We start from the raw sequence: 27,318 nt of genomic DNA, 5'->3' as shown, positions 1-27,318 counted from the left end.
TTATGATTGAACTTTTCCAGCCCAAACTATTTATTAACTTGGATGAACTTAGGGAGGAAGCCAATTTATCTCCCTGGAATTATTAATCATAACCGTCTGCCTTTAAAAGAAACATCTGTGCCAGTTTTCATCTCTTAAGCGTTGCTGCTGTTGTCACTGTCACCTGTCATGGTAAATAGCAGCTGAGAGAAAAGGCCTTTGTTACATAAGGTGAGTACTCTTAGGTAGTACGTAAAATAAAGCAGCCTTTGCACCATTGGTGGACTGCGTGGGTACATTAGGGATAGGGCTTCATACAGCCCAGGCTGGCCTCACTCACTGTAGCTGAGGAGGACTGGAATTCCTGGTCTTCTCGCCTCTACCTCCCAATAGCTGAGATTGCAGGGGTGCACTACCAACATATGAATTTTTCTTACATATGTAAACATTTATTCTCCCAAACTGGAAAGGACTTGCACCCACTCATTGTACAATTTTGCAAAATCACACAGAACTTGAAAATAAGGCTCTTTGTTTGTTTGTTTGTTTGTTTGTTTGTTTTTTGTTTTTTTTTTTGGTTCTTTTTTTTCGGAGCTGGGGACCGAACCCAGGGGGGTGCACTACCAACATATGAATTTTTCTTACATATGTAAACATTTATTCTCCCAAACTGGAAAGGACTTGCACCCACTCATTGTACAATTTTGCAAAATCACACAGAACTTGAAAATAAGGCTCTTTGTTTGTTTGTTTGTTTTTGTTTTTTTTTTGTTTTTTTTTTGGTTCTTTTTTTTCGGAGCTGGGGACCGAACCCAGGGCCTTGCGCTTCCTAGGTAAGCTCTCTACCACTGAGCTAAATCCCCAGCCCCAGGCTCTTTGTTTGTAAGTGCAATGGATCTTTGATGTCTAGTAATCTGCTGTAAACAGTGAAAACAAAGTTAAACCAGGCACGTTTTTCAGGCCTCAGCAAATGGGTTTCCTTAGGCAACAAAGCATTTGAAGAGGAGACTGCAGATGAGTGACAATTAGTTATTGGAGGGACACTTAAAGTAGAAGGATGGTCCTGCCTACGGTAGTTCCTATCTCCTTTTAATCTAAGTGGTTGGATTAAGATGTGTTGAGAACATAATTTAATTTACCCCTAATGGCTGGATTTTTAAAATTGAATATGCTGCATCCGCGATGTTGGTGGCCTAGGGTGTTTCCGATTTCAGGGTTTTTATCTGTGTATGAGATGGAATCTTCGTGGTGTGGAATTTTCCACCAATGGTATCCTGTCAGCACAGAGTTTCAGCTTGGAGGCTTTTCGGATTAGTAATAAATATTGAACATAGTAAATAACTGATGGCCAATCTCAAAGTTACCAATACATTGAATGTGTAAATAATTATTACATTTAATAATAATTTAAAATTAAGCAATTTTAGTAATGACAAGTTAGCATTTTCCTGGGACCTGGAAATTTAACGTGCTTCATATTTTAAGAGATTTTTCTAGAAAATTTGAGATATGTCATTTTGAAGCATAAGACATGATTTTTAGAAAGGTTGATTGGTCTTATAAGGACAGAAAACTAGAAACAACTCATGCATTTCATTATGGGACTAGTTTAATTATTGTGTGAACAGATATAAAAGAATGAAATGGTTTTATTTGCAATGTATGGAAGGGTCATTAACATTAAATAAACAGGTCTAATTGTCTGAATGAAAGGACAGCATAGTTTGCATGTGCAGTTGTCTTATATATGTGAGGAGAGTAAGAGTTGACAACTTGGAAAGAGGAGCTGAGTGGGGAGGAGAAGGTAAGGGAATGAATGTTATCAAATGCATGGTGCATGATGCGCTTGAGACCCAGTGCTCTGCTCAGTGAGCAGCAACACTGAACACTCAAGGAATGAAGTGTGGCTGTGGCCTCCTGTGGAGGCTCTGAGGTTGAGTCCTCACATTGTGACAAAACAGCAACGAAAACAGAAAATAAATACGTATTTTTATGCAAAACGTGCCTTCAGGAGGATACTAAAAACTTGTAACTGGTGCCAAGTGGTAAATATATGAGAATGACTTGACAGTTGTGCTGTGTGTGTGTGTGTGTGTGTGTGTGTGTGTGTGTGTGTGTGTGTGTGTGTGTTGAAATGCTGTACAATAGTACTATTATCTATTGTATTCTCCTTTGCTGTTTACTCTTCCAAATTTGTTGTACAATCAAATCAGTAGCTTTGTGTTTCCTTCCTTGTTTTTTATTTTAAATGTTAGAGAAATTATGTGAATTTGATATTGCCTTAATATCTGATTTTTTGAAATTTAATATTTGACATATTACTGTTGATGGACCATATAGCCATGCCTTTTGACTGCAATTCTAAGCACTGAGGATTTCTTGGTCTAATGTCTTTTAGGAAGAAAAGGTAGGCATCTGTCACTAGCTAAATGCTTAAGATTGATTTGTAAACTAGAGTCTTATTAGGACAGCCAATCCAGGGAGCTACTTGGGGACACATCCTTGTTTAAATCCATGCAAGCATAACAATTTCAGATCCAGCCTTGCTTGACATATCAAAGAGCAATGGGGGTAACCTGAGCATGTTTAGAATAACTTGTCTCTTACTGTAGAGTCTGTGTGTGTGTGTGTTTGTGTGTGTGTGTGTGTGTGTGTGTGTGTAAAGAATCATGATTAGATTGATACATATCCTATACAGGGCCAAAGTCAGCCTAAAAAACTAAATTAGTTGTGCCTTTCCTACCCCTTCTCTTAAAAATAAATGTGACTTCGAAATCACAAATTTCTTGATTCTTTCACAGCAATCACACAAATAGACTGTAGTGTGGAAAGCAAAACACAAACAATTATAGATTTTTTTTTGAGTTTCCTTGGATTGTATCTACGTTCAGCAAGAATTAGTAAACTCACTTAGGAAAGTTAAGCTCTTTGCCATATTTATTATGAGGCTCAGTGTCCCTTGCTCTGTTTCAGGGAGGGAATAACGCTGGCCACACAGTTGTCGTAGACTCGGTGGAGTATGACTTTCACCTCTTACCTAGTGGGATAATCAACCCAAATGTCACTGCCTTCATTGGTGAGTACTTAAACCGCACTTCTCAGGGGCAAAACCAGTGTCACTTTTCACTGACCAGATTGTGCCTTGATGCCTCACTAACTTTGGCCATGATACCTTCTAGTACAGATATGTGGAACTGCTTACCAGGCCTTTTGCAGACGTGGGTCCCAGGATGTTTACCTTGCAGCCACCCGTGGGCATCATAGCTTTCATTCTATAGAGAAGTTCTGGTTATCAATGAGTTTTCCAAAGACTTTCAACTCTGACTCTTGATAGGAAATATTTCACTCTAAACCCTTGCATCTGATAATTTATATTCTGTTGTGTACAAATGCTCATGTCACATTAAATTAATTTTGTGATCACTAGCAGGGTGTGGTTCTGAAAGATATTGGTGTAGAAGGTGACCCAGATGTACCCATAGTTTTTTTCAAAACATAATTCATTTGTTACAGAGAATTCCAAGTTATTTTGAACATAATTTTAGTATTTATATCCCCTATCACTTACATACATATTACAAACTTTGAGTACTTTCTGTGGGAATTCCTTAATAAAATGCAGTGTCCTATTAATGAATGTAACTTGGGGGTTGGGGATTTAGCTCAGCGGAAGAGCACTTGCCTAGCGAGCGCAAGGCCCTGGGTTCGGTCCCCAGCTCCGAAAAAAAAAAAAAGAAAAAAGAAAAAATGAATGTAACTTGTTCCGTTCAGAATAGTTATTATAGATGTCAACATTTTAACATTTATGTGTATGTCTGTATTATAATTACAGGTGTTTAAGGTAGAGGATTGTTTGTTTCTTGTAGGCAATGGAGTGGTAATTCATCTTCCTGGACTGTTTGAAGAAGCAGAGAAAAATGTTCAAAAGGGGAAAGGTATGAACGAATGGGTTTAACTGTAATGTGTTATACAGTTTCAGTAAGATCTCATGCCGAATAGACTGATGAATATTTGTCCTGTACTTAGAATTTTCAGATTATTATGGAACACATTTTTATATGAGTTTAAATTTCACTCATAGTTACTATATCTAATCAAGGATAGCATTCTCGTAGACCTCTGTGAAGGTACCAAGTCTTCGAAGTGTTCATTACCTCTACACTTGATCTTAAGGTAGCTAGAGTGACACTGCCCACGACCAGCTCTCGGAGCTTTTGCACATTGCTAGTCTTCTTCTGGACTCTACTGCTGCAGCCTTGAAAGGGTTTTTCCCGAAGCAAGGTATCATGCACTGACCTGAAAGAAACGTCCTTGAGTCCTGCTGTGGGTGCTCTATAGGGTGGGAGGGATTTATTTACAAGGCAAGTAATCCACAGTTAAGGGGCATTCTTCAGACAGTTTCCCTCAAGATGAGTTCAGCTTTAAAATGCTCTCTATCTGTTTGAGTTGTGTTTGGTTTAAAACAATCCACCCTTAAATGTTCTTGACTAAGACGCTCTGTCTCCCCCACTGTCTCTGCTCATTATTTACCCATGTCCTAATCTCTAGTCTCCCCCTAATTAATTGGGTGATGAGACCCAGGTGTGAAAGCTCACAGGCCCTGCTCTTGATCTCTTATGGGGAGATGCATCTCTCTCATCACTGAGATATACTACATGAGTCCTCTAAATACTGTGGAGAAATATTATTTCATTATTTTTTGTCCAGTCATATTTCTTTATAACTCATTTAGGAAGGGTGGCATTACTAAAACCAACTTCCTTTTCTTGAATTTCCCCAATACTATATACCTGATCTCCAAACTTAGTCCAGAAAATATTTTCCTGCTGTTTTTTTGTTTGGGGGGTTCTTAGGAATATTTTATGTGACTGTAACTTGAGACGGGAACTCTTTAGAACGAAATATTTGGAGATGAGAGTGTGAATGAACTTGTACATTAAGACCAGTGACAAACTTGATAAGCCCAATGCTTCCTTCCCATGCAGAAGGAGAGATACATACATGATTGCTTCAGTAAGAACACTTGTAGACATTCTGTTCATAAAGAAATTAAGTCTTAAAAATTGTTGCAGAGAATGTTTGATAAAGTCTATCTTTTCTTTCCTAGGTCTAGATGGCTGGGAAAAAAGGCTTATCATATCGGACAGAGCTCATATTGGTATGGAGGCCATTTGTTCTTATTTATAGCTGCCTTTTAGTCACCTGTATCATGAGAAAGCTTTTAGTAATGAATTATTTCTGTGTTGGTTTTTAAGGATTGTAGTTGAAGTTAAATACATAATAAGATCTCGATGCTTTGTTTTGACAAGGACGAGATTGAAACACCTGTTTCTGAAGCCGAGCATAGCTCAGCGGAGGGTACCAGAGCCGTGCTTTCTCGTGGCTTTAGTTGTTCAAGAGAAAACCATAGAAATAGGAAGCACTGGTTTGTATGCGTTGACGTTCCTCTAAGAACGCATTTACCCTTTGGCAAATCTTTAGAATGACTGTCCGTACATGTGATGAATTCAGTCTTTAGAACAATTGCCTGCACATGTGATAAATTACCCCTCTTCATTCACACTAGTTTTCTCCATGAATTAGAACTAGATTCTAAAATTAATTTCAGCTGTCCCCAGTGAGTTTGGTGTCTTCTTTTTGGTTATCGTTCCTGAACCAATAGGATTAATCAGCAGTGACATGTTTACAAGACGATAACCTCAAAAGAGTAGTAGGGGATTCAATAGAGAGCTTTGGTATGGACCCGAAGCTATTAAAAGGTTTCTATCGTGATACAGTAGCCGCTGAATTTTTAGCATTATTTTTTCTCTTTCTCTCTCCCCCTCATATTTACTTACTTATTTATTTTTATTTATTTCTTTTGTTTGTGTGTTTGTTTCAAGACAGGTTTTTATTTGTATGTAGCCTTGGCTGTCCTAGAACTCACTCTGTAGACCAGGTTGGAACTCAGAGATCCACCTGCCTCTGCTGTCCTGAGTGTGGGGATTAAAGGCACGTGCTACTACCATCTAGGTCATTGTTCTCTTTTTAAAAGGTCTCAACCAAAGTGGAAGTCAAGTAACAGTGTGGCTAGGTAACAGCTTCAGATTTGAGCCTGGTATGTCACTTCTGTAATGCAGTAAAATAATGGCACTATAACTCAGCCAATAAGCGTGCGTGCCTTGTAATGTGACCTGAGCTGCTTGACATGTGCAGATACATGCCCAGTGCACAAAAAATTATAAAGTAAAAATAACGTTTTGAAGAAAACTATTGAATTTACATTGCTTTTTATATGAAAAATGTCTTTCCCATTATATTGTTATGAAGCCCCAGTGGAGATGAGGCACAAGGTAACAGGCAAAGGTGTTAGCTGTGGGCTGTACTGAGTGCAGTGTTTTATTAAGTGTGTTGATAAAGCTTATGCTGAGGGCTGGGAATGTAACTAAGTGGTAGAAAATCCTGAGTACTTACCAGTATCAAAAGTAAAACTCAAATTTATTTATAACAACACCTTTACATGGGTACTAATGAAACTGCTCAGAATATATAGTAATCTTTCCGTTTAAAAATTAGACTAATTCTCAGGGCTTTTGGGGGGGGGGTCTTTCAGTGTCTAGAACTGTAGAAAACAAGCAATATTCAAAACAACTTCAGAGAGAGTAGTCAAAAATAATTGGCATTCAAATTCTAAATATGAAAGTCATTGTTCTGATTATACTAATAGCTTCCTGGGGCCTAGGAAGGCAGTACCTTTGTGTCAGAGTTCCAAATTAATTTTTGAAAATACAGCTCAACTGCTTTCTGTCAACTGTTTATTTGTAGTTTTTCTAGTTGCATTTTTAACTTGTCTGATCACGGAAAATAAGTATTTAAATGCAAATGCTGTTTCATTCAGAAGAAAGTATATGGCATATTCTAGTCCCTCAGTCATAACTGACTTGCAAAGTTAATGTTTAATGAAGCAATTCCTAATGGATAATCCTGGCTTCTGAAATACTTTAGAAAGGCTATTGTCTAGGCAACAGGATAGGAATATGATAATAAACTAATCATACGATAGCAGTTTGCAGTATAACATGATAGACTGAAATTCACAAAAACATAAAATACTCAACCAGTACAGACTTTAAAATATATAGTTTCCAAGTCCCTGGAAAAATGGCTTCAATGATTTTTCTGAGTCATTATCTCTTCCCTTTGATCAAAAGTGACCACAGCTCTTACTTCTCTTATAGATTAATTGTGACATTTGAAAATTTATTTAAAATTGTAGTTTATCCTGTGTTTTACATCTGGCTTCCACTGAACAGTCTGCCTATAATTATTACAATTCTATTGCTATTGCTTCTTGAAGCAAATTTTCTGTTTTAAAGATTTATTACCTCAAATTTCATTATGAATATACCAAAAATTTTATCCCCTTGACATTTGTTGAAAATTAAGTTTTTCCAGTATTGGTCTATTAAAAATATCATTTCAGTGACATTCTTGTAGCTATCACTTAATATGTAATATTTCAGGATAATTTTAAGGATTCTCTTTTACCCACTTATGTAGTACTGAGCCATGTATTAATGTACACACTGCAAACTCAGCGTCTGTAATGTAATTGAAATATAAAACCCTCAAAACTCTCACCAGCCTTGCCAGAGAAAACTGATAATTATACAAACCAAACTAACTTTTCCTTGCCAAGCAGGCTGTAGGTGGGCTACCCTCCTGTTTTGTACAGTGTCTGGAAAAGCAGGAGATAGAGGAACAACAGTTCCTGCGTAGCTTGGAGTCTAAGGCTCTGAGAGGGCAGCTTCAGTCCAGGTTTTATCAGTTTTCTAGTTTCTATATCTAATGGGTATCTTCTCATGTTTTTAAGTTGTTATTTTACAAATGTTTCCCCTAACTCTAAAAACTCAGCTATTCTGCTTAACATTTGCATATTTCAGTATGTTTATTTTGAAATAACATAATTGGTAGAAAGAAATAGTGGCACAATATGCAAAAATCATTGAATTGTATACCTGAAACTGGTGAGTTTTATGGTTAATTATAAAGTTAAGTAGATAAAGTTTCATTAGAAGTTCAGAAACCAAAAGCCTAGACCTGGCAGTCTGTAAGCTGCTTATGTAGTCAGACAGTAAATATTTGAGCACTTAATGCTACAGAAATTAACTAGCAAACTGTCATTGTTCCAGTACCCAGAGTGCGTGGGAGGGAGTGTCTGTGTATGTACACACAGAAAGAGGTTCACTGCACAGCGAGCCTCCAGTTGTAGTCAGGGACTGCTGGTATGAGCAGGACGGCATTTGCCATATAAGACTTTTTTTCCGAAGAGTAGAAGAAAGCCATTAAGTTTCAAAGACAAAGGTGTGATGACTTGTTTGTGTCTTGGCAAGAAAGTTTTGGATGTACTAGAGAAGTGGAAGAGTGGAAAGAGGCACACAGACTAGAGTATGGTTTTAGAGAAAGGTAATGTGAAGTTGGGGCCTATGGAGGAAGAAAGGAGAGGCATGGAGGTGAGCTCTAGACACCTTGGGTCCAGAACTTAAAGATGTAGAGGAAGAAAGGGGGAAGTAGGGGGCTGGGGATTTAGCTCAGTGGTAGAGCGCTTGCCTGGCAAGCACAAGGCCCTGGGTTTGGTCCCCAGCTCCGGAAAAAAGAAAAAAAGAAAAAAAAAAAAAAAAGAAAGGGGGAAGTATCTTTAGAGATTGAACTTTACTGTTAGAGATTGAACTTTATTGAGTTTTTTTTAGGGTAAGATATTCTAAAATTGGCCTTTTGTCTTTTTCTTCTTTTTTTGCTTTCTTCAAATGTATAATCCAGGCTGGCCTGCAACTCAACACATAGCCCAGGCTGACCTCAAACTTGTTGTGATCCCAATACTACTGCCTATTTACTTCTGAAATTACAAGTGTGAGCTGTTATTACTACTTTTAGAAACGTATCTCACTGTTACTTTAAGCAAGGTTGGGAGTCTCTGTAGTCTAAGTAGTTTGGAGTGAAATATTTTTACCTTGCATGTTATCTTTGTTTTAGTAACAGCTGTGGTTTGTTTGATTTCTCCTCAGTGTTTGACTTTCATCAAGCAGCTGATGGTATCCAGGAACAGCAGAGACAAGAGCAAGCAGGAAAAAAGTATGACATACATATTTCATTTTTATATAGTTTGAGGACATCTTCATACATCCTTATGTATAAATTCTGAGCCAAGAATAAACAAACCAAAACCCCAGATAGATAAGAATCTTTCCCTAGGTTTCAAAGAAGAGCAGTTAGATCGTGCTAATAGGCTCATAGGAAATTGCACAAATAGAAAATAATCAGATGTAACTTCCTTCTTTGAAAAGATCTGTCCGACAACAAGACTTCCATCTTCCTGTGTAACTTAAAGCTGTTTTGGTTTGTTTTTTAAGTTTGGGTACCACGAAAAAGGGTATCGGCCCTGTATATTCCTCTAAAGCTGCTCGGAGTGGACTTCGGATGTGTGATCTTGTTTCTGACTTCGATGGCTTCTCTGAGAGGTAAAAGACTTACTTGTTTTTTCACTATTAAATCAAAACAAAACAAAAAAAACAAAGAAACCCAGATTTTTAAGACCCAGAGTACAAAATAATTGGAACATTAGTATTTACATTTACTTCATAAAAATAACCTGATAGGGGTTGGGGATTTAGCTCGGTGGTAGAGCGCTTGCCTAGGAAGCGCAAGGCCCTTGGTTCGGTCCCCAGCTCCGAAAAAAAGAACAAAAAAAAAAAAAAAAAAAAAAAAAAACCTGATGACTGTGAAGAATGGTATCCTAAGAGAACAGAGACAGCCGTGTACTGTCTTTGAGGACTGATATGTGAACTGGTTTCTGTGAAAGGAAATGTTCCCAATGTGGCATTCTGATGTGCTAACCATGTCCTAGGTAGGATCTGGTTTTGGTATTTCAGGGTCAGGGACCCATTATGTCTTCCCATCCAGAAATAACTAGCCTTCCAGGTCCTGGTAAATTTTTTGGATACATCTTTAAAAGTAGAAATGCTATATTGACATATCCTTTGTAAAATTATTTTCATGGAAAATGTAGTTATACACTTGCACTGGCAGGCCATGGCACTGAAAAGTCCGAGAGATAATTGCTGCTGAGTGTCACGCAGACTGCCCCCTTTGACTTCTTCACATAGTAGAATTGTATTGTAATGTCCGTCCTCTATATTTTCAGATTTTAGTTATTCCAGTCTTTTTTCTTTAACCACACACATCACCTTAATTATATTTTTCCTTAAACATGAAAATGTTCTTGAGTGCATAATTTACTTCATGTTTGTTTTCTTACTTTAATTTTTTTTTTTTTTTTTTTTTTTGGTTCTTTTTTTCGGAGCTGGGGACCGAACCCAGGGCCTTGCGCTTCCTAGGCAAGCGCTCTACCACTGAGCTAAATCCCCAACCCCTCTTACTTTAATTTTATTTCTCCAAAAGTAACTTCAATTTCAAAACTAATTTACTTTTAAGACCATTTATAAGGCATAGAAATCACTTGACTTGGATGATATTATTTGAAATATTCTTCTATATAGTTAATGCCATGATATGTTTATTTCTCAGGTTCAAAGTTCTAGCTAACCAGTATAAATCTATATATCCGACTTTGGAAATAGACATTGAAGGTGAATTACAACAACTCAAGGTAATGCTTTCTTAGCTTAGTCGTGGACTTTAAATACTAACTTGCCAAACTAACATTTGAGATTTTGATACATTTCAGCTTTGTGTATTAACTAGTGACCAGTCATCCCTGGGCGTAGCATGTCAGTGACGTCACACAGTTAGGTCTAGATGTAGTGCTGGGTGGGAAAAGGAAGGATATGCGGAAGTAGCCAGATCACAGGTCTCAAATGCATTTGCAGGAGACTTAGCTATGATTTAGGAGGCCGTGGAGAACTGTTGGAAAAGTTGAAGTCAGCTGGTAGGATTGATAACAGTTTCTGAGACGATTAACTTTACTGGCCATCAGAGAAAACTACCAGTGGTAGCTGTGAGATCCACTGGTGCCTGCATTAGCAATGCCTTCTCAGTCATTGGTAAACCTCACTTTGTTTCCTATATGTCTGCTGATTACTTCTTTAAAAGTATTAATTTTGTTTTCAGAACTGAGTAAAATCTACATACTATATGTCATTCTTTAATAGTTGTGGACCTTGGTTCTGTTTATGGTTCGTATAAATTGGGTGTAGTGGCACACACCAGCACTCCTTGCACTTGGGAGGTGGAAGCAGGAAGCTGATCACCAGCTGAAGTTCCTCCTCTGCTGCACCCTGAGGTGGAGCCCAGCCTGGCCTGCACGAGCTCAGCCTAGAGCAGGAGGGGAGGGGAGGCTCAAGGGGAGAAAAAGGAACAACAAAAGAAGCCAGGGAAGGTTTTCCTAAGCAGCATATGTTGAACCAGGGCTTTGTGTTAGCCATAGAGAAAGGACTAAAATATAAATAAGAGGTTAAAGACAGATGCTAAGGAGGGGCCAGACAGACATTCATTAGCAGGTGCGACATACTCACACAGGTTCCTGGGAACAGCTTCTGGGATGATTTTTCCTGGTGCCATAGTCAAACCCAGGTTTTGTTGCTGTACAGCAGTCCTCAGGGAAACTTGTATTTACAATTTTTACTTAAACATTTCTGAAGTTGAACATTACTAGCAACGCATGTTAGTATTTGGTGCTGTCGACTGATGACATATTACAGTGTTGTAAACGGTGACAGCACTCGGTCACTAATGTTGCAATCTTGGCAGTGTGGTTTGTGTCCTTACCACATTTCGGTGTCTGAACTTGAAAATTGTTAGTTATGTGGATTATAAATGCAGCTTTTCAAATACCTTGAAAAAATGCCATCTAATATAAACAGATAGTAGCTCTTTTTATTCTTCCTGAAAGCTAGTTTATGAAGTGAGCATTTACGCTGTTTCCAGTGAAGTTGTTATAGAACCTTTACATGTTATAGCGCGTGTGTATGTGTGTTGCTTAGGACCTCACACGTGCTCGGTAAGTACTCTGCTACTGTGCCACTTCCCCCACCCTTGTTTTACTAATCACTCTTCTGAGAGACCAAAGCTAATCCAAATGTTGCACTAGGATGAAGCCTGTCACCAGTGCCTTTCAGGTCCGATTTGTCAGTTTCCACTGTGGAAGGCCAGGTAGTTTACACTTTGACTGGTGTTACAATGTATTAGTGCACATGGAAACTGGTTTTTGTCTTTGTGTAGGGTTATATGGAAAGGATTAAACCGATGGTGAGAGATGGAGTTTATTTCCTATATGAGGCCCTCCATGGACCCCCCAAGAAAATCTTGGTAGAAGGTGCGAACGCAGCACTGTTAGATATTGACTTTGGTAAGTGAGATACGGTCTCCAGGTAGCTTGACTGGGCCCAAAGTGCTTAGACATGAATGTTACTGTTAGCATTAGGGAGGCTATAAATAGTGCGTTAGCTTGTGTATTTGGGAATGAGGTAGCTTGTCATATATAGTAAGGTTTTTTTGTTTTTTTGGTTTTTTTTTTTTTTTAAAGAACATTGTAGCAAGCACAGTATAAGTTTTACATTAAAAATGGAATCTTTTGGATTCTGTGGGTTTGGAGTTCTGCAGATTGTGAATTGTTGATTTATTCAACTACTGTTTCTCTGGAACTGTAAAATAATAATCGCCCCTGAGTCTTTTAAAATATGGAAATTGGACTAAACCTATGTTGAGGTCTAGGAAAGCCTGTTTATGCCAACTCTGTGCATGAGACTTTCTGTAGACTCAGCATTTCTCCCATCCTCATGGTTACGCTAAACTTACCTAGATGACTGTCTTCCTTAGTCTGTTGGTGGTTATATTGAAATGTTTTCTTATACTGTTAACAGTTCTGGGTGACATTTCTTTCTCTCTCTCTCTTTTTTTTTAATTTGTTTATTTTTGTTTTATGGTTTGAGTGTTTTGCCTGCATGCATTTTGTATACCACATGGGTGAAAGGACCCAAGTTTTGGATCTGAAGAGGCCTGAAGTTTTGGATCTCTTGGAAATACAGTTACAGATGGCTGTGAACCATCATGTGGGTGCTGGGAATCAAAGCGGGGTCCTCTGGAAGAGCAGCAAGTGCTCCTATCTGCTGAGCCTTCCCTCAGCCTTGGGACATTTCATTGGCTCTAGATACTAGTTACAGAGAATATCTTTGTCTATAATGGATATATTTATCCTTTTATCCTATGATATGACTTTTCAATCTGGAAAGAGAGTGTACAATTAGCAGGGTGAGTGGTTCAGTATGAAGGGAAGGGAAATGCACCCTCATAATTGTTCCTGTAACTTGAGGATTTCTCTGAATAGAGTTTAAAAGCTGGGGAAATGGTGAACACCGCAAAATTACTGTTGCCCTGGGTCCTGCTGCACCCTAAATATGTCCTCCAGGGAGTCATTTGCTTGGAATTAAGAGGACCCAGTCAAAATATGTAGGTGGGTTTCTACATAAGATCCTCTAACTAGTCAGCATGTATTTAGAGAGCCAAGTTAACAACTGCCCATACTCTGGGGTTCTCTGTAACTAAAGTTCCTCAGTTAAAGTTCTAACCACCTGCATTTGTAACTGCCTTTTAACGTTACAGATAGAGACTCAAAGTTAAAACATTGAGCACTTGAGAGAGGACAGTGACAGTTATGGTCAAGTCTTTCAGATGCCTGGAGTGAACTCATATGCATGTCTTAGTGGTAATTCTGTGTTAGAGTGTTTGTGTACGTGTGATCATTTCAGTGGTTTGTTTGTTTGTTTGTTTTCTAGGAACTTACCCTTTTGTAACCTCTTCAAACTGCACTGTTGGAGGTGTCTGTACAGGTCTGGGTATGCCCCCTCAAAATGTTGGAGAAGTGTATGGAGTTGTGAAAGCTTACACCACTAGAGTTGGGATTGGTGCCTTTCCCACAGAGCAAGACAATGTAAGTCTATTTCTCAGGAAGAAGAATCATGTTCCCCTGACCCCAGCCTTAGCACACTCCTGCCTCTCTCTTCATTTCTGCCTCTCTCTTCATTTACACAGGTCATTTGGTGTGCTTGCCTTAAAACTTTCAGGAAAACTGTAAAACTTTAGTTCCTGGAATGATTATCTGGGTTTTTCTGTTTAAATAAATTTTAATAACATATTTGTTTATGAGCTTTTCCTTTGTTGTGAAAATTACATGAGAAATTTGAAAGGAGGAAAGATGTAGTTTTGTTGATGACAGTTTCAAGTCTGTGGTTGCTCTGTTCTGTGTGTCTGGGCCAGTAAGTACACTGGCAGAAAGGCATGGCATAGGGTAGCTCATCACCTCACCTCACATAGTTAGCAAACTGCAAGGGAACAACATTCAAGAGCTAGGCTGACCTTTAAAGGCACCACAGAAGCCTGTTCTCCAGCAGGGTCCTGCCTCCTGTATGCTGTATGCTGTGAGCTCGTTAATGGACTGACGCACTGGTAACGCTAGTGTCCTTATGATTCAGTCACCTCACAGTATTGCCAACTGCTTAGAACCAAGCCTTCAGCATGAGAGCCTTTTTGTGGGACATGTCTTAAGACCACAGCAACTTGTTCTTAATTGACAACATTTAACTTTTATTATGTCAATCTACACTTGACCTGTATATAACATTGTAAAAATATTAGCTTAAAAATTTAAAAATAGGGCTTGGGGATTTAGCTCAGTGGTAGAGCGCTTGCCTAGCAAGCACAAGGCCCTGGGTTCGGTCCCCAGCTCCGAAAAAAAGGAAAAAATTAAAAATAAAAGTCAAAACCAAATATATTCCAAGTAATGTCATTTTCATGGAATTCCCATTTTCATCTTATTTCACAAAGATGTTTATCAAAAGAGATTGTGTGTGTGTGTGTGTGTGTGTGTGTGTGTGTGTGTGTGTGGTGTGTGTATTATAATTCCCTGGATATACATAGCTCTGATATTCTAACTCATAAATTCTGTTATCCAGGAAATTGGAGAATTATTACAAACACGGGGTAGAGAATTTGGAGTAACTACTGGGAGGAAAAGAAGATGCGGCTGGTTGGACCTTGTCTTACTCAAATACGCTCACATGATCAATGGATTTACTGCGTGAGTGTTCTTAAGAAACATTTATTTCAGGAAACAGTGGACAGTTGGCAACCAAAGATTTGATTCTGTAGAAAGTAAAGTTGAGAGTCCCCTAACAGAGAAACTTCACTCGTCTGTCTCCAGAATGAAACGGTAGTTTCCCAAGTGCAGTGAGATAGAGGAGAAAGTGTACAGGAAGAGACACCCCACGTTAGTCTGCATACCCAGTGCTTTCAATACTCAGCTGACCTCATGAGTATTTCTGAACAGAGGATGGCAGCAAGATAGATAGGCAGATAGGAGCGAACGGATGCCTATGTGGGTGGATAGAGTGAGCAGTATACGTATATACAAAGGCGGAGGTGGTGCATGGAGATTTAGTCTGTGGTGGACTCAGTATCTGATGTCCTGGGTTCAGACATCGGCTGATGTGCCTGGATGTACTCACCTTTTGAGTCTCACTTTGATTGTCTTTAAATCAAGGTGCTGGTAGGAGCTGAGATGTAGATACATTGTCCAGATCATGAAAATCTGCTGTAAATGTGTTTGTATCTGGATTAATTAGGCTGAACTTCTAATAAGCTTTTTTTAACAACAACAACAACAAAACAACCCCCCCAAATTTATGGATCAGAATCCCAAACCTAGTGTTTTATTTAATTTTCACAGATTTTTCCCTTAAAATCCTATTTTCCAGTCAGTTTTCGAGAAACTTTGATGTATCACGAAGAGGTCGTTTCCTTACTCTGTCAGTTTCTGACCAGAAGGGTGGAGGTGATGTTAACCAGAATGAAGAACTGGGCTGGTAGCATGTGTGGAAATGTACTTAATATCTTGTGATTATGTGGAGCAGTGCGTTCTGCTGTGTTCCTCTGGCACAAAGTGCATCCTTAACTCCAAGCAGACTCCCACAGTCATCCCTTAGTGAGAAAGCTGAGCAAGTGTGAAGCCACCAGTGAAAATCCATTGTAATTACTAGAAAGCACCTCGGTGTGCTATGAAGACTATGTCCATGCAGTGTCCTCGTCAGCGTGGTGTTTATGTGTGGCACGCTTTCAAGTACAATCCTAACTACTTTTCAGAATTGCTATGGAACTTTGAGCTTTGCATGAATTTCCTTACTCCTGTATCAGCCTTATTGGATGCCAGAAGTTTGCTGTTTCAACAATGTCTTTTCTTTCAAAATTAGGTTGGCCCTTACCAAGTTGGATATTTTGGATATGTTTACGGAGATCAAAGTCGGAGTTGCTTACAAATTAGATGGGGAAACCATACCTCATTTCCCAGGTACTCTTTTGTTTTTTAAGCTGTGTCTAAAATTTATAGGATCATTATAACCTATTATAAGTTATATTGTTATTTAACTATATTATATATGATATATAATTGCTACTTATTTATAAGATTATCTTTCACAGGCTTGATTTTTACTAATAGTGCAGATAAACTCACATCAGCATTTGTTTAAAACAGGTATTAACTTGAGTGTTGGGTCACGAGCATGTGCTGTAACTCAGAATGAGAAAGATGCTTTGATTGACCATGCAGCTTCAAGCTTTCATCTTTCTTAACTTACTTAGTTTACACAAGCTAAGAATGGTGCTGAATTGCCTAAGACAAGAAGCCCACTTGAGCTCAGGAGTTCAGAGCTAGTCTGGGCAATATATAGTAAGACCCCTCCGTCTCATCAAAGTGAGGGAGAGAGAAAATTTTAAAGTGAATAATTTCCATAGAGGAGGAGTTATCTCTTGGGGGGGGGGGGAGAGAAAAGGATAAAAGAAAAGTGTCCTGTGGTGTGCTCTTTCTTGGTACATGAACTTACTCCACCCTCCAAGCCTCACAGTGGTTTTGCTAACCTCTCTGAAGTTTGCAGGTGAACTGTAGTTTGCACACCTACTTGAGGCAGTACAGTTTGGGCAGCCTGTCCTTACTGGGAGTTCAGTAACTGCTTCTGGCTTTAGCAGTGGACATTGCTGATTTCTCAGATTAGCTCTCCTGAACAGCAAGGACACGCCAACTGAGGGAATGTTGACAACCTTAAGGAAACTTGGCAGGCTGGGACGCTTTTATGACTTTAAGACTGAACATTCATAAAGAATAATTTTCCTGTCAATTTCTCTTTTTTTCTTTTCTTTTACTGGATATTTTCTTTATTTGTATTTCAAATGTTTTCCCTTTCCCATTTTTCCCTCTGGAAACCCCCTATCTCATTTTCCCTCACCTTCTTCCATGCTCTCCCACCCACCCCTCCCCTCCTACCTCCCTGCCCTGGCATTCCCCTACACCGGGGCATCGAGCCTTCACAGGACCAGGGGCTTTTCCTCCCATTGATGCCCTGTAAAGCCCATCCTCTGCTACAAATGCGGCTGGAGCCATGGGTCACTCCATATATACTCTTTGGTTGGTGGGTTAGTCCCTGGGAGCTCTGGGATGTCTGATTGGTTGATATCGTTGTTCTTCCTGTGGGGTTGCAAATCCCCTCGGCTCTTTCAGTCCTTTAGCTCCTCCATTGGGGACCCCATTCTCAGTCAACCACTGTTGGCTGTGAGCATCTGCCTCTGTATTTTCAGAAACTGGCATTTGCAATAGGCACGGTGTTCCATAAACACATATACTCTTTGACTTTTAGCAAACCAAGAAGTCTTAAATAAAGTGGAAGTTCAGTATAAGACTCTCCCAGGATGGAACACAGATATATCTAATGCAAGGACATTTAAGGAGCTACCTGTCAATGCACAAAATTATGTTCGGTTTATTGAAGATGAGCTTCAAATACCAGGTAAACACTTTATGAGCGACTGTCTTTAGCTTTCTGTTAGTCTGTGGGGTTTTTGTTTGTTTGTTTGTTTGTTTATCTGATATTTGGTTCTTTTTTTTTTTTTTTTTTTTTTTTTTTTTTGGTTTTCCCCTGTGATGTTGACTCTTATCGTTTCTCTCTTTTTTTAAAGATTTATTTATTATCTATAAGTCCACTGTAGCTGTCCTCAGACACACCAGAAGAGGGCATCAGATCCCATTACAGATGGTTGTGAGCCACCATGTGGTTGCTGGGATTTGAACTCAGGACCTCTGGAAGAGCAGTCAGTGCTCCTAACCACTGAGCCATCTCTCAGGCCCATCATTTCTCTTGATAAATAATACTTTTATGATTTTCACCCTCCTCAGAAAATGGTTTTTTGTTGTGGTGGTTGTTATTTTCATTTGGCCTAAAGCTAACCTTAAGAGTTGAAGTCTTGCATAGATAGACATTAGGAAATGTAAGATATTTAAAAAGGACATCTCTTGTCTTAGGGTTTCTGTTGCTGTAGTGAAACACGGTCACCAAAGCACTTGGGAAGGACAGGGTTCATTTGGCTTATTCCTTCACATCACTGTTCCTCGATACTCATTCAGGGCAGAAACTTAAACCAGGCAGGAGCTGACGCAGAGGCCATGGCCATGGAATGTTGGCTTGCTCCTGATGGCTGGCTCAGCCAACCACCTGTCAGGCTGGCACCACCCACAATCAACTGGGCCTTCCCCCTTTTAATCACTGATTAAAAGATGCCCTATAGGCCAGCCTGAGTCCAATCTTATGGAGGCATTTTCTCAGTTGAGGAACTCTTTCCTCTCTAGTGACTTTAGCTTGTGTCAAGTCAACATAAAATTAGCCAGTACATTTCATTAGCAAAAAATACAAAGCAATAATTAAGAATGAGTTGATTTACTCATTAGTCCTTGCTCATAGGAGGCTGAGGCTGGAGGATTGCTCAGAGTGCTAGGTTAGATAGGCCGATATAGTATGGTAAATATAGTAAAATCTTATCTCAATAAAACAAACAAGACAAATAGACAAAAGGAGAAATGGCTTTATATAACTCATATAAAGCCATTAAAATGAGATGACCTGCTTGCTTCGTCCCTTTTATGCTTTTGCTTACAGTGCTGGGAACTAAAGAAGAAAAGTAGGTGGGAGGTATTTTCCACACACAACCTATTGTGAACCTACACCGTCCCTTGTGTTTCATTTTTATTCGTGATTCAGTTCAGACATTTTTCTTGTCCCAGATTGATGTCAAACTTAGTAAGGCATATTTGCTAATGGCTTTTAGTCAACAGCTTTTGAAATATAAATAGCTGACTCTTAGTGAACCCTGTAAAGTGACATAAAGTCCCTCCCACCAGTATTTTAGGGACCCAGTAGTTCTCCAGTCTAGAGCTCTTGTGGCAGGGATGTCAGCGCATGCCCCTGAACTGGGGCACTGGGCCATTCCTAAGGCTCCGTAGTCTAAAGTCATCAAGATGTTTCTATATGTTTTAATGTAAAACTCATAATGGCGTTTTATATTTGTTTATATTTTCTATTTGTCAGGAACTCTATTTAAAAAATTCTTTGTCTCTGCTGATTGGGACCAAGACTTTATTGTCATAATCATTGAGGGTGAAGAAATGATAAAAGCTGTGTAGTTAAAACAGAATAAAAGGCAAGTCAGGCAGTACTGGATCCTTTCTGTGTGCATCCTTTCTAGAGGGAAATGAGTACAAGCTGCTGACAGAAAGAGAACCATGGAAAAGGTAGAGGACCACCTCTCTTTCTGACATAGAATACAGCTTTTTATTTAAAAAAAAAAAACAAAAAAAAACCCCAAACTTCAGGGGCTAGAGATATGGCTCAGTGGTTAAGAGCACTGACTGCTCTTCTAGAAGACCCAGGTTCAATTCCCAGCACCCACATGGCAGCTCACAACTGTCTGTAACTCTAAGATCTGATACCCTCACACCTTCACACAGACGTACATACAGGTAAAACACCAATGCACATGAAACAAAAAAAATTAAATAATTTTTAAATTATTTAATTTTAAAAAGCAAGCAAAACAGAAATATTTGGAATTCACCTTTATTAATACCATAACCGAGATACTTATTTTATCCATTTAAATTATTTTTGAGTAGCAGTAATTCCTTTGTGGTCTAGAAATGAAAATATAAAAATTTAGTACACTGAATTTCTGCATGGTACACTTACAAATCATAAAACAAAAACTTAAAAATGAAACTAACTCATCATTTTTTACCAATATATAACCTTATTTTTAAAAAGCCGAAAGCAGTAATATTTGCAACTTAATTTCCTAGTGTTTTAAGAAATCAATTTACGCCTGGAGAGATGGCTCAGTGGTTAAGAGCACTGGCTGCTCTTCCAGAGGTCCTGAGTTCAAATCCCAGCAACCACATGGTGGCTCACAACCATCTATAATGAGGTCTGATGCCCTCTTCTGGTGTGTCTGAAGACAGCTACAGTGTATTCATATATAATAAATAAATAAAACTTAAAAAAAACAAAACAACAACAAGAAATCAATTTACTTCCTCAAATCACTGTCAGTTTTTCCTGTATATTTGTCATGTTTAGAATTAAATACAAAAAGTACTCCTAATACAGTATGTGGTTTTTCAATTTTAAATAAATTTCTTAATACAGGCTAATAAATCAAGTTTTATGTTTATAACATGCTAAAATTCTATACACGGAGGAAGAACTCTTCAAGGTTTATTATTTGGTGTGTACCTGAGTGTAAAGCACATTTGTACAATGCCCGCAGAGCCAGAAGAGAGCGTTGCAGACTCTCGGAACCTACAGTTAAAGATGGTTTCAAGTCATTTGTGCTAGGATTGAACCAGGATGCCCTCTGCAGGAGCAGCAGCAACCACTGAACCAATGCTCCAGAAACCCATTCCTTTGATTCTCAACATTTACATCAATGGATACTAGCTAATTCATTGTAAAAGGTTTCTGTTATATACTAAATTATCTAACAAAATTATACCTATAGTTCTACTTTGCTATAGAGATGAAAGATATTCAGTATTCATTGCACTTTAAGAAATAATATTAACTTTAAATTTTTCATGTCAATCGCTCAGTTCTGGGAAAACTTAATACTTTATTTTTTAAATACAACCTTACTCTTAAAGTGGAGGAGAGTTAGGAGCCTAGTTCTGACCTAGCAGGGCTGCCCGCCCTCAGGGACCTGATGTTCTTTCCTCGTTATGTTTTCCAGTTAAATGGATTGGTGTGGGTAAATCCAGAGAGTCCATGATTCAGCTCTTCTAAGGACTGCCAGCAATGCAAGAGACATTCCTTGAGAGGACTTATACATTTCTCTGTGACCTACAAATTCAAGAATAAAGACATTGAAGTGCGTTTTCAGCTGGCATTGGTTTGCAGTCTCTGGTGGACGGATGGCTGTCATGGCTGGCCTGGCGCTCTCCCCAGCTTCCAGATGGCCTGGCTGCCACATCTGTTGCTCTGCTGCTCGTGGTGCCGCACAGTCCTTTCCATGGTTAGTAACTATGTATCCCCGTTTGACATCTAGAACTTGCAGCCTTGCTTTTCTTCATTATGGCCATTGTGTTTGAGTTTTACAACTAGATGGTAAGAACAATTAATGCAGTTTTGCACAAATATTTTTACATTCTGATCATTCACTTCTGCCATTGTAATCTTTGCTGTTAGGGAAAAAATGATGGAAAGATAAGTGTTCTGTCAACTTTTGTAATGCTACAAATTCTGTTTAAATTGTGAACTGCTTTTTTTCTGCTGAGACCATTGCAAAATTGAGCTTTGGTAGGGTGAGGGGAGTATGTTCATGGGACTTTTAATTTGTATAGAACACAGAACTTAGTTCTCTCTGCAATTTATTTAATACATTAAATTGAGTGTTCAAAAAGAGAGAGAGAGAGAGAGAAATGTTTCCCTACAATAACAATCTTAATGTTGGAAAATAATTAAAAAAAAATCTGTTGTGATATTTGGTGGATATTTTTCTTTGTTTTGCAGATATGAGCTCAATGTATATCTTTTCACTTTCTTTTTTAAGCATACTGTTGTTTCTAAGACCGTGGGTTTGCTTCCAGCATTCCATCTGCCAGTATACCTACAAAATGACCCTTAAGTAACCCACACAAGTCCAAGTTGTCAGCCAGAATTTTGATCATGCCTTCATTCCTCCTTTCTTGAAAAAGCAAAGAGGTATTACCTGACACTTAGGCTATATGTTGTGCTGAGATTATCCTTCATGAACCATTAAATGTTTAATTAGGTATCACTTGAGATTATTTTATTATACCATCAATAGCTGATTAAAAGGAACCAAATATTTCCAGTATGTTTTGTGTGTTGTTTTTCTTCTGTTCCTAGTAATACTAGTGGGGAGGAAGGCTGTCCCATGCAGTTTGGGACAAAGTGGGCAGAGATCAGTAGAATCTTTGGGAGGATCTAAATATATATTTTTTAGCTGAAGTATTTTGATTAACACATGGTTCAAGAAAAGTGCTAGAAAGGAGTGGTTTCCTCGGATTCAATGAATGATTAGTACAGTGACTCCTCCAGCCATCTAATGTGTCAAAGGAGCAAATGGTGGTAAGTCCCGCTTCTCTCCCCGTGGAAATGAAAGACCTTGGAAAGTCTGTGTTTTGGCTATAAGCATTGCATTAATGAAACATATTTTCAGGAATGAACACATTTTCATTCAAGTCTGGTTTCCAGGGGTTTCCCTGCAGTATCCAGATGTCTCCGTTGCTGTTGTTTGATTTTCAGCCACTCTGGCTAATTCGGTTTCTCTCCGATGTGAACTATCTATCCGTTGCTTAGCAGAGAAGCTCTGCTGTCCTTCAAGTCATTGATAACTATTACAGTTTTATTCAACAAGCTGTATATGCTGCACCCTGCTAGATAGTGAATGTGCAGTATCGGAGGCAAGTATAGTCCTATCCTAAACACTGATGAGTGACCCAGTACATGGTGAAATGAATGGAACCTAATCAAAACATCTGATGAGGGCCAGAGAAGGCTCTTAGGAGACAGCTAAACATAACGAACGAGATGAATGAATGAGGGACAATGTTCAGGGCCCAGACTGGAAAGACCTGCAGAGGCGAAGAAATGGAACCAAGTTAGGAAGGGTCTGGTGAGGTTGGTAGTGGATTGAGGGATGCTCAGCCAAATAGCCAGTCCTTGTTATGAGAGACTCCTGTAGGTAGAAATATTACATGCCTGTCAGAGCTGAGCAGCAGCAGAACTGCTGAGTCAGAAAGCCTGAGCCAGGGGATGGAGAGAGCCCAGCGGTTTAGATCACTTCTGTCTCTTCGGAGGACCAGAGTTCAGTTCCAACACTGTGTGGCTCTCAGCTGCCTCTAACTCCAGTTGTGGGGATCTGATGCTGTCGTTTGTTTTCCATGGATAGTTGCAAGCATGTAGTGGGCATATGCATCTTAAAATTTCGTATATTGAGTGTCTGCAAGTGGGGTTCACCCCAAAGTTAACCTTACTCAACTGTAGCACAAGATACTTGAGCAGGGGCGTTAGTGTACATAGTTGATACCAATTGAATACTATATAGAATCAGGAGGGCAGACAGACATTTTTGAAAAGATAATAAGAGAGGTTGTGTGTGTTTACTTTAGACAGAGTCTCATATGGCCCTGGCTGGCCTGGAAGTCACCTTGTAGCTGAGAATTACCTTGAACTTTCTGGACTCCACTTCCCATGTGTGTGCCACTACATCTGGCTCAGGAGGTCTGCCTTAACCAGTTGGCACGTTACAAAGCTAATGTAATTAAAACCTGGCATTGTCACGGAGGACGTTGAAGAGTTTTAAGAACATTGAGGAAGTTGGAACTTGAAAAGCTATTTTAATTCAGACCCTTAAAATACTGAGGATGCCACAAAAATAACTAGTAGAAAAATGAATAAATCTACAGGAAGTGTAGATGGCCTGCAACATGAAAATGTACCCAAGATCCCTATGAAAGGCAACTTGACAACTGGCATTAATGTTTTAACAATTTAGGGTACTTGGTGCCTTTATAAAAACACAATTGACAATAAGAGCAGGGACAGCAGCCACTAAGACCAGGATTCCATATGTTATTGATGCTAAATTGGTATTAAACATAGATTTAGAACGGTAATTTGTACTTTGTATGATAATATAAAAATCTGAAGCCAGCAGGTGGGACACAGAGGCAGGCAAGATCTCTGAGTTTGAGACCAGCCTGGTTTGTTTACATAGTGAGCTCCAGAACAGCCAGGGCTACAAAGAAAAATTCTGTCTCAAAAAAAAAAAAAAACAAAAACAAAAAACAAGCAAAACACAAAAAGAGGCAATAATGGGAGATACATTTATTTAACAAGGTGTAGAACATACAAAAGGCAAACTAAAAGTGGTGGAAATTGTTGGCAATCTATAAGGATTAAATACAATTAAAAGGCAAAGATTTGGCAAAAGCCTTTGAAAAAGTCAAACTTCATTGTCTGAGTGATAAGCTTTTAACCAAAAGAAACAAATAGGGTTGTGATGGACTGCTGGCATGGAATGCTCAAGGCCCTGTGACCGTGAATGACCAGTGTGTGTGTGTGTGTGTGTGTGTGTGTTGACCTCAACAGCTTGAATGACCAGTGTGTGTGTGTGTGTGTGTGTGTGTGTGTGTGTGTGTTGACCTCAACAGCTTGTTACCCAAAACGTGTGCTGTTGTTATTTCTTCCTGCTTCCCCACAAGGTTCATGTGGGCTCTTAACTAATGTTTATGTGCATTGTTGCAAAAGAAATGATTCACCTTTGTGGGGTCTGGCTCAGAACTGGCTGATTCCAGCTCTGAAGCTGGCCTTACAGAGCTTACAGAGATCAGGACCTGAGGTGGTGTGGGTCAGTGCTGTGTCTCGTGGCTCTGAACCTATACTGTCAATTTTTCTTTGGGGGGGGGGGTTCCAGAAGGAGTAGTGAGAATAATACTTAGCATCTGGAAGAATAGCTGGTGGGAGAGGCCACCTAGAAATCATTAGAACCGCTTCTGCCTAAGGAAATAGTAAACCCAAAGCATAAATATCCTTGGGGGATTCAAGGGAGCGGTTCCAATGCTAAGGTCCCATCCCCCAATTGGTTCTTAATTTTTCAGTAAAGAATGCTGGGGGTCTAATTGCTGGGTAGAAGGTACAGGTGGGACTTCTGGGTCCCAGGAGGAAAAGGGAGACAGTCACAAGGAAGGTAGAGAGTTTCTGCCATGTTTTGGAGGAAGAAGAGCACAGCAACCATGTGAGGTCTTGGGGGGAGCTGGGGCCTGTGGCCTCTACCAGGTAGGTGGCCAAGGATGTTTGACAGGGGCTAGGTGGGAGGGACTAGCACTGAAGTTTAGGGTAGGAGATAGTAGCACCCAACAATTGTGCCGAGAAGGCAAGTTGTAATTGAACTCTGTGTGTGTGTGTGTGTGTGTGTGTGTGTGTGTGTACCTGCACATGTGCGTGTGTCTGTCTCTTTTATCAGAGGATTCGAGGGAAACTGGGAGGGGGCTGGTATCTCGGTCATGTCCTGGAGCTAAAGGCGGGTAGAGCATTAAACTACATGCTACACACGAGCTCTTGTACAAGCCTGATCCTTGGAACCATGTAAAGGTCCCCAAAAGTTGTCCTCTGACCTCCACATGTGTGCCATGCACACAACACGCATGCCTCCATGTGTATGTACACACAATAATAAATAGTAAACTACAATAAAAATTTAATAAAAATTCAACAAGAGCCCTCCTGAGGGAAAGGGTGGGTTGCTGCATCAGGCTCCTCCCAGTAAGCCACTCCCACGGGGCCTCTTTGTATTTTATATGTAACTTATTCCTCATCTGGTCTTGTTATTTCAAGCTGCTGATTTTGCCAAACAAATAATTGAAATAAGGGAATTCTAGGCAGGTGCAGAATCACAGAGCAGGTCTTTAGAACACAGAGCCAGACCCTTCTGTCTTGCAGCAAACTTTCCTTTTCAGAAAGTTCTTGGCCTGCTGGTGGGCCTCAATAGAGACTGAAATGTTTGACCTTAAGCTACCAAGTTATCCTGCAACTTGAGCTGTCCATCACGAGCTGCTACCTGATGCAGAGGGATGAGTCCTGTTGGGAAAGTGAGGTCATCAAGAGTGACCGGAGCAGCAAGCTGAGAGCTTCCATCTTCAACAGCACCCATAAGGGAGAGACCGCTGGGAGTGGTATGTGGCTTTTAAAATCCTGTCCTTAATGACATTTCCTTTAGCAAGACCACATCTTTTAAACCTCCCCAAACAGGGCCACCAATGAGGGACTAAGTATTTAAGTTCAGGAAACTCATTTGGACTGAACCAGGCCTTCAGACTTGGACCAGGACTTAACACACTGGCACTCACCATGCAAGTTTTGGAACTTTGGACTAGGACTGGAACCCCACAGCCTTCAGGGAAGCTTGCGGACACATAGCATATCACAGAGCTTCTCCGTCTCTGTACAAGTACAAGAGTGAGTCTATCATAAGTCTGCATTCATAATGCCCATAAATTTGATCCATACATAACAGTCTAATTCTCTAATACATGCAGTTACACTAGCTTTTTTTTCCTTTGTATCCCTTGAATTCTATTCTAGATGGGCTGGGGTCTGTTTTCTTTTGGCCTTAGTCTTTCTTGTGTTGGTCCTCAAATCTCTCGGTGATAGCTAGGTGATCATGTCAGAGACTAAGGAAGGCAGCTGTAACTACGTGAAACTCCATGTTCTTGGAGGGAATTTGTTCACAGAAAGGCTAAACTTTGGGGGATTGAGTAAGAAGCCAATTGATGTGTCAGCTGTGGGAGAGTGTCTCCCAGCACCCGGAAGGCAGGATTCCTTTCTTTGGGGCTATTTCTTTTCTTTGGGAACCTTTATCTCTTTCTGAGGAGCCTATGCCTAGTTATCAAGGCTTCTTGAGAAGGATGCTGTTAACTGTCATCTAATGTTTAATTAATAAATCCCAGAGCAGATTCTACTACCCACTGCAATGGTCTAGGTTCCCCAATGAAAGACACACACACTGCCTTTATATCCAACATGAATCAGCACAATAGCAGGCCACTGCCTAACCTCCACATGGTTAATCCCCAATCACTACTTACTGATTCCATGTTCTATCTTGGCTGCTCTGGACCCAGTCGGGCAGCCCTCTGGGCCAGGCTCTCCTGGCTCCTTCACATGGCCGTCATGCCTCTCTGTCCTCCACTCTTCTCAGGTCTGGCATCTCTCCTCTCCTCCACACTCTGATGGCTTGGCAGATTTCCCTCCTCTTCCTCCTCCCCTTCCCCATACCCAGGAATCCTAAAATTCTGCCTGTCTGTCCTCTCCAGTGATTGGCTGTTGGCATCTTTATTTACCTATCAGAACCAACTGGGGGCAGGTTCCAAGAAGCTACAAGCAGACTTCACTGTGCAAACAATTTTCTGGGGAACATAATTAGTATTAGAATACAAGCAGCCACAGTTAA

At 39.7% G+C, this 27,318-nt stretch overlaps 1 protein-coding gene across 1 annotated transcript in view; it reads left to right on the top strand.

Annotated features, from left to right (window-relative positions):
- The window catches only part of Adss2 (adenylosuccinate synthase 2), a 30,337-nt gene extending 8,159 nt beyond the window's left edge, over nt 1-22,178 (top strand). The window contains exons 2-13 of the mRNA NM_001105975.1: nt 2,953-3,055; nt 3,846-3,914; nt 5,087-5,137; nt 9,024-9,090; nt 9,369-9,476; nt 10,543-10,624; nt 12,196-12,322; nt 13,749-13,903; nt 14,925-15,049; nt 16,218-16,315; nt 17,658-17,807; nt 21,073-22,178. Coding sequence (NP_001099445.1) covers nt 2,953-3,055; nt 3,846-3,914; nt 5,087-5,137; nt 9,024-9,090; nt 9,369-9,476; nt 10,543-10,624; nt 12,196-12,322; nt 13,749-13,903; nt 14,925-15,049; nt 16,218-16,315; nt 17,658-17,807; nt 21,073-21,125 — 1,188 coding nt within the window. The 3' untranslated portion in view covers nt 21,126-22,178. The remainder of the gene's footprint in view (nt 1-2,952; nt 3,056-3,845; nt 3,915-5,086; nt 5,138-9,023; nt 9,091-9,368; nt 9,477-10,542; nt 10,625-12,195; nt 12,323-13,748; nt 13,904-14,924; nt 15,050-16,217; nt 16,316-17,657; nt 17,808-21,072) is intronic.
- Nucleotides 22,179-27,318: the final 5,140 nt, after the last annotated feature.

The sequence above is a fragment of the Rattus norvegicus genome, chromosome 13 (genome assembly GCF_036323735.1).
Source record: "Rattus norvegicus strain BN/NHsdMcwi chromosome 13, GRCr8, whole genome shotgun sequence".
NCBI classification, from domain to species: Eukaryota; Metazoa; Chordata; class Mammalia; order Rodentia; family Muridae; genus Rattus; species Rattus norvegicus.
The sequence above is the reverse complement of the archived record's forward strand: the minus strand, read 5'-3'. Positions and strand labels throughout refer to the sequence as shown.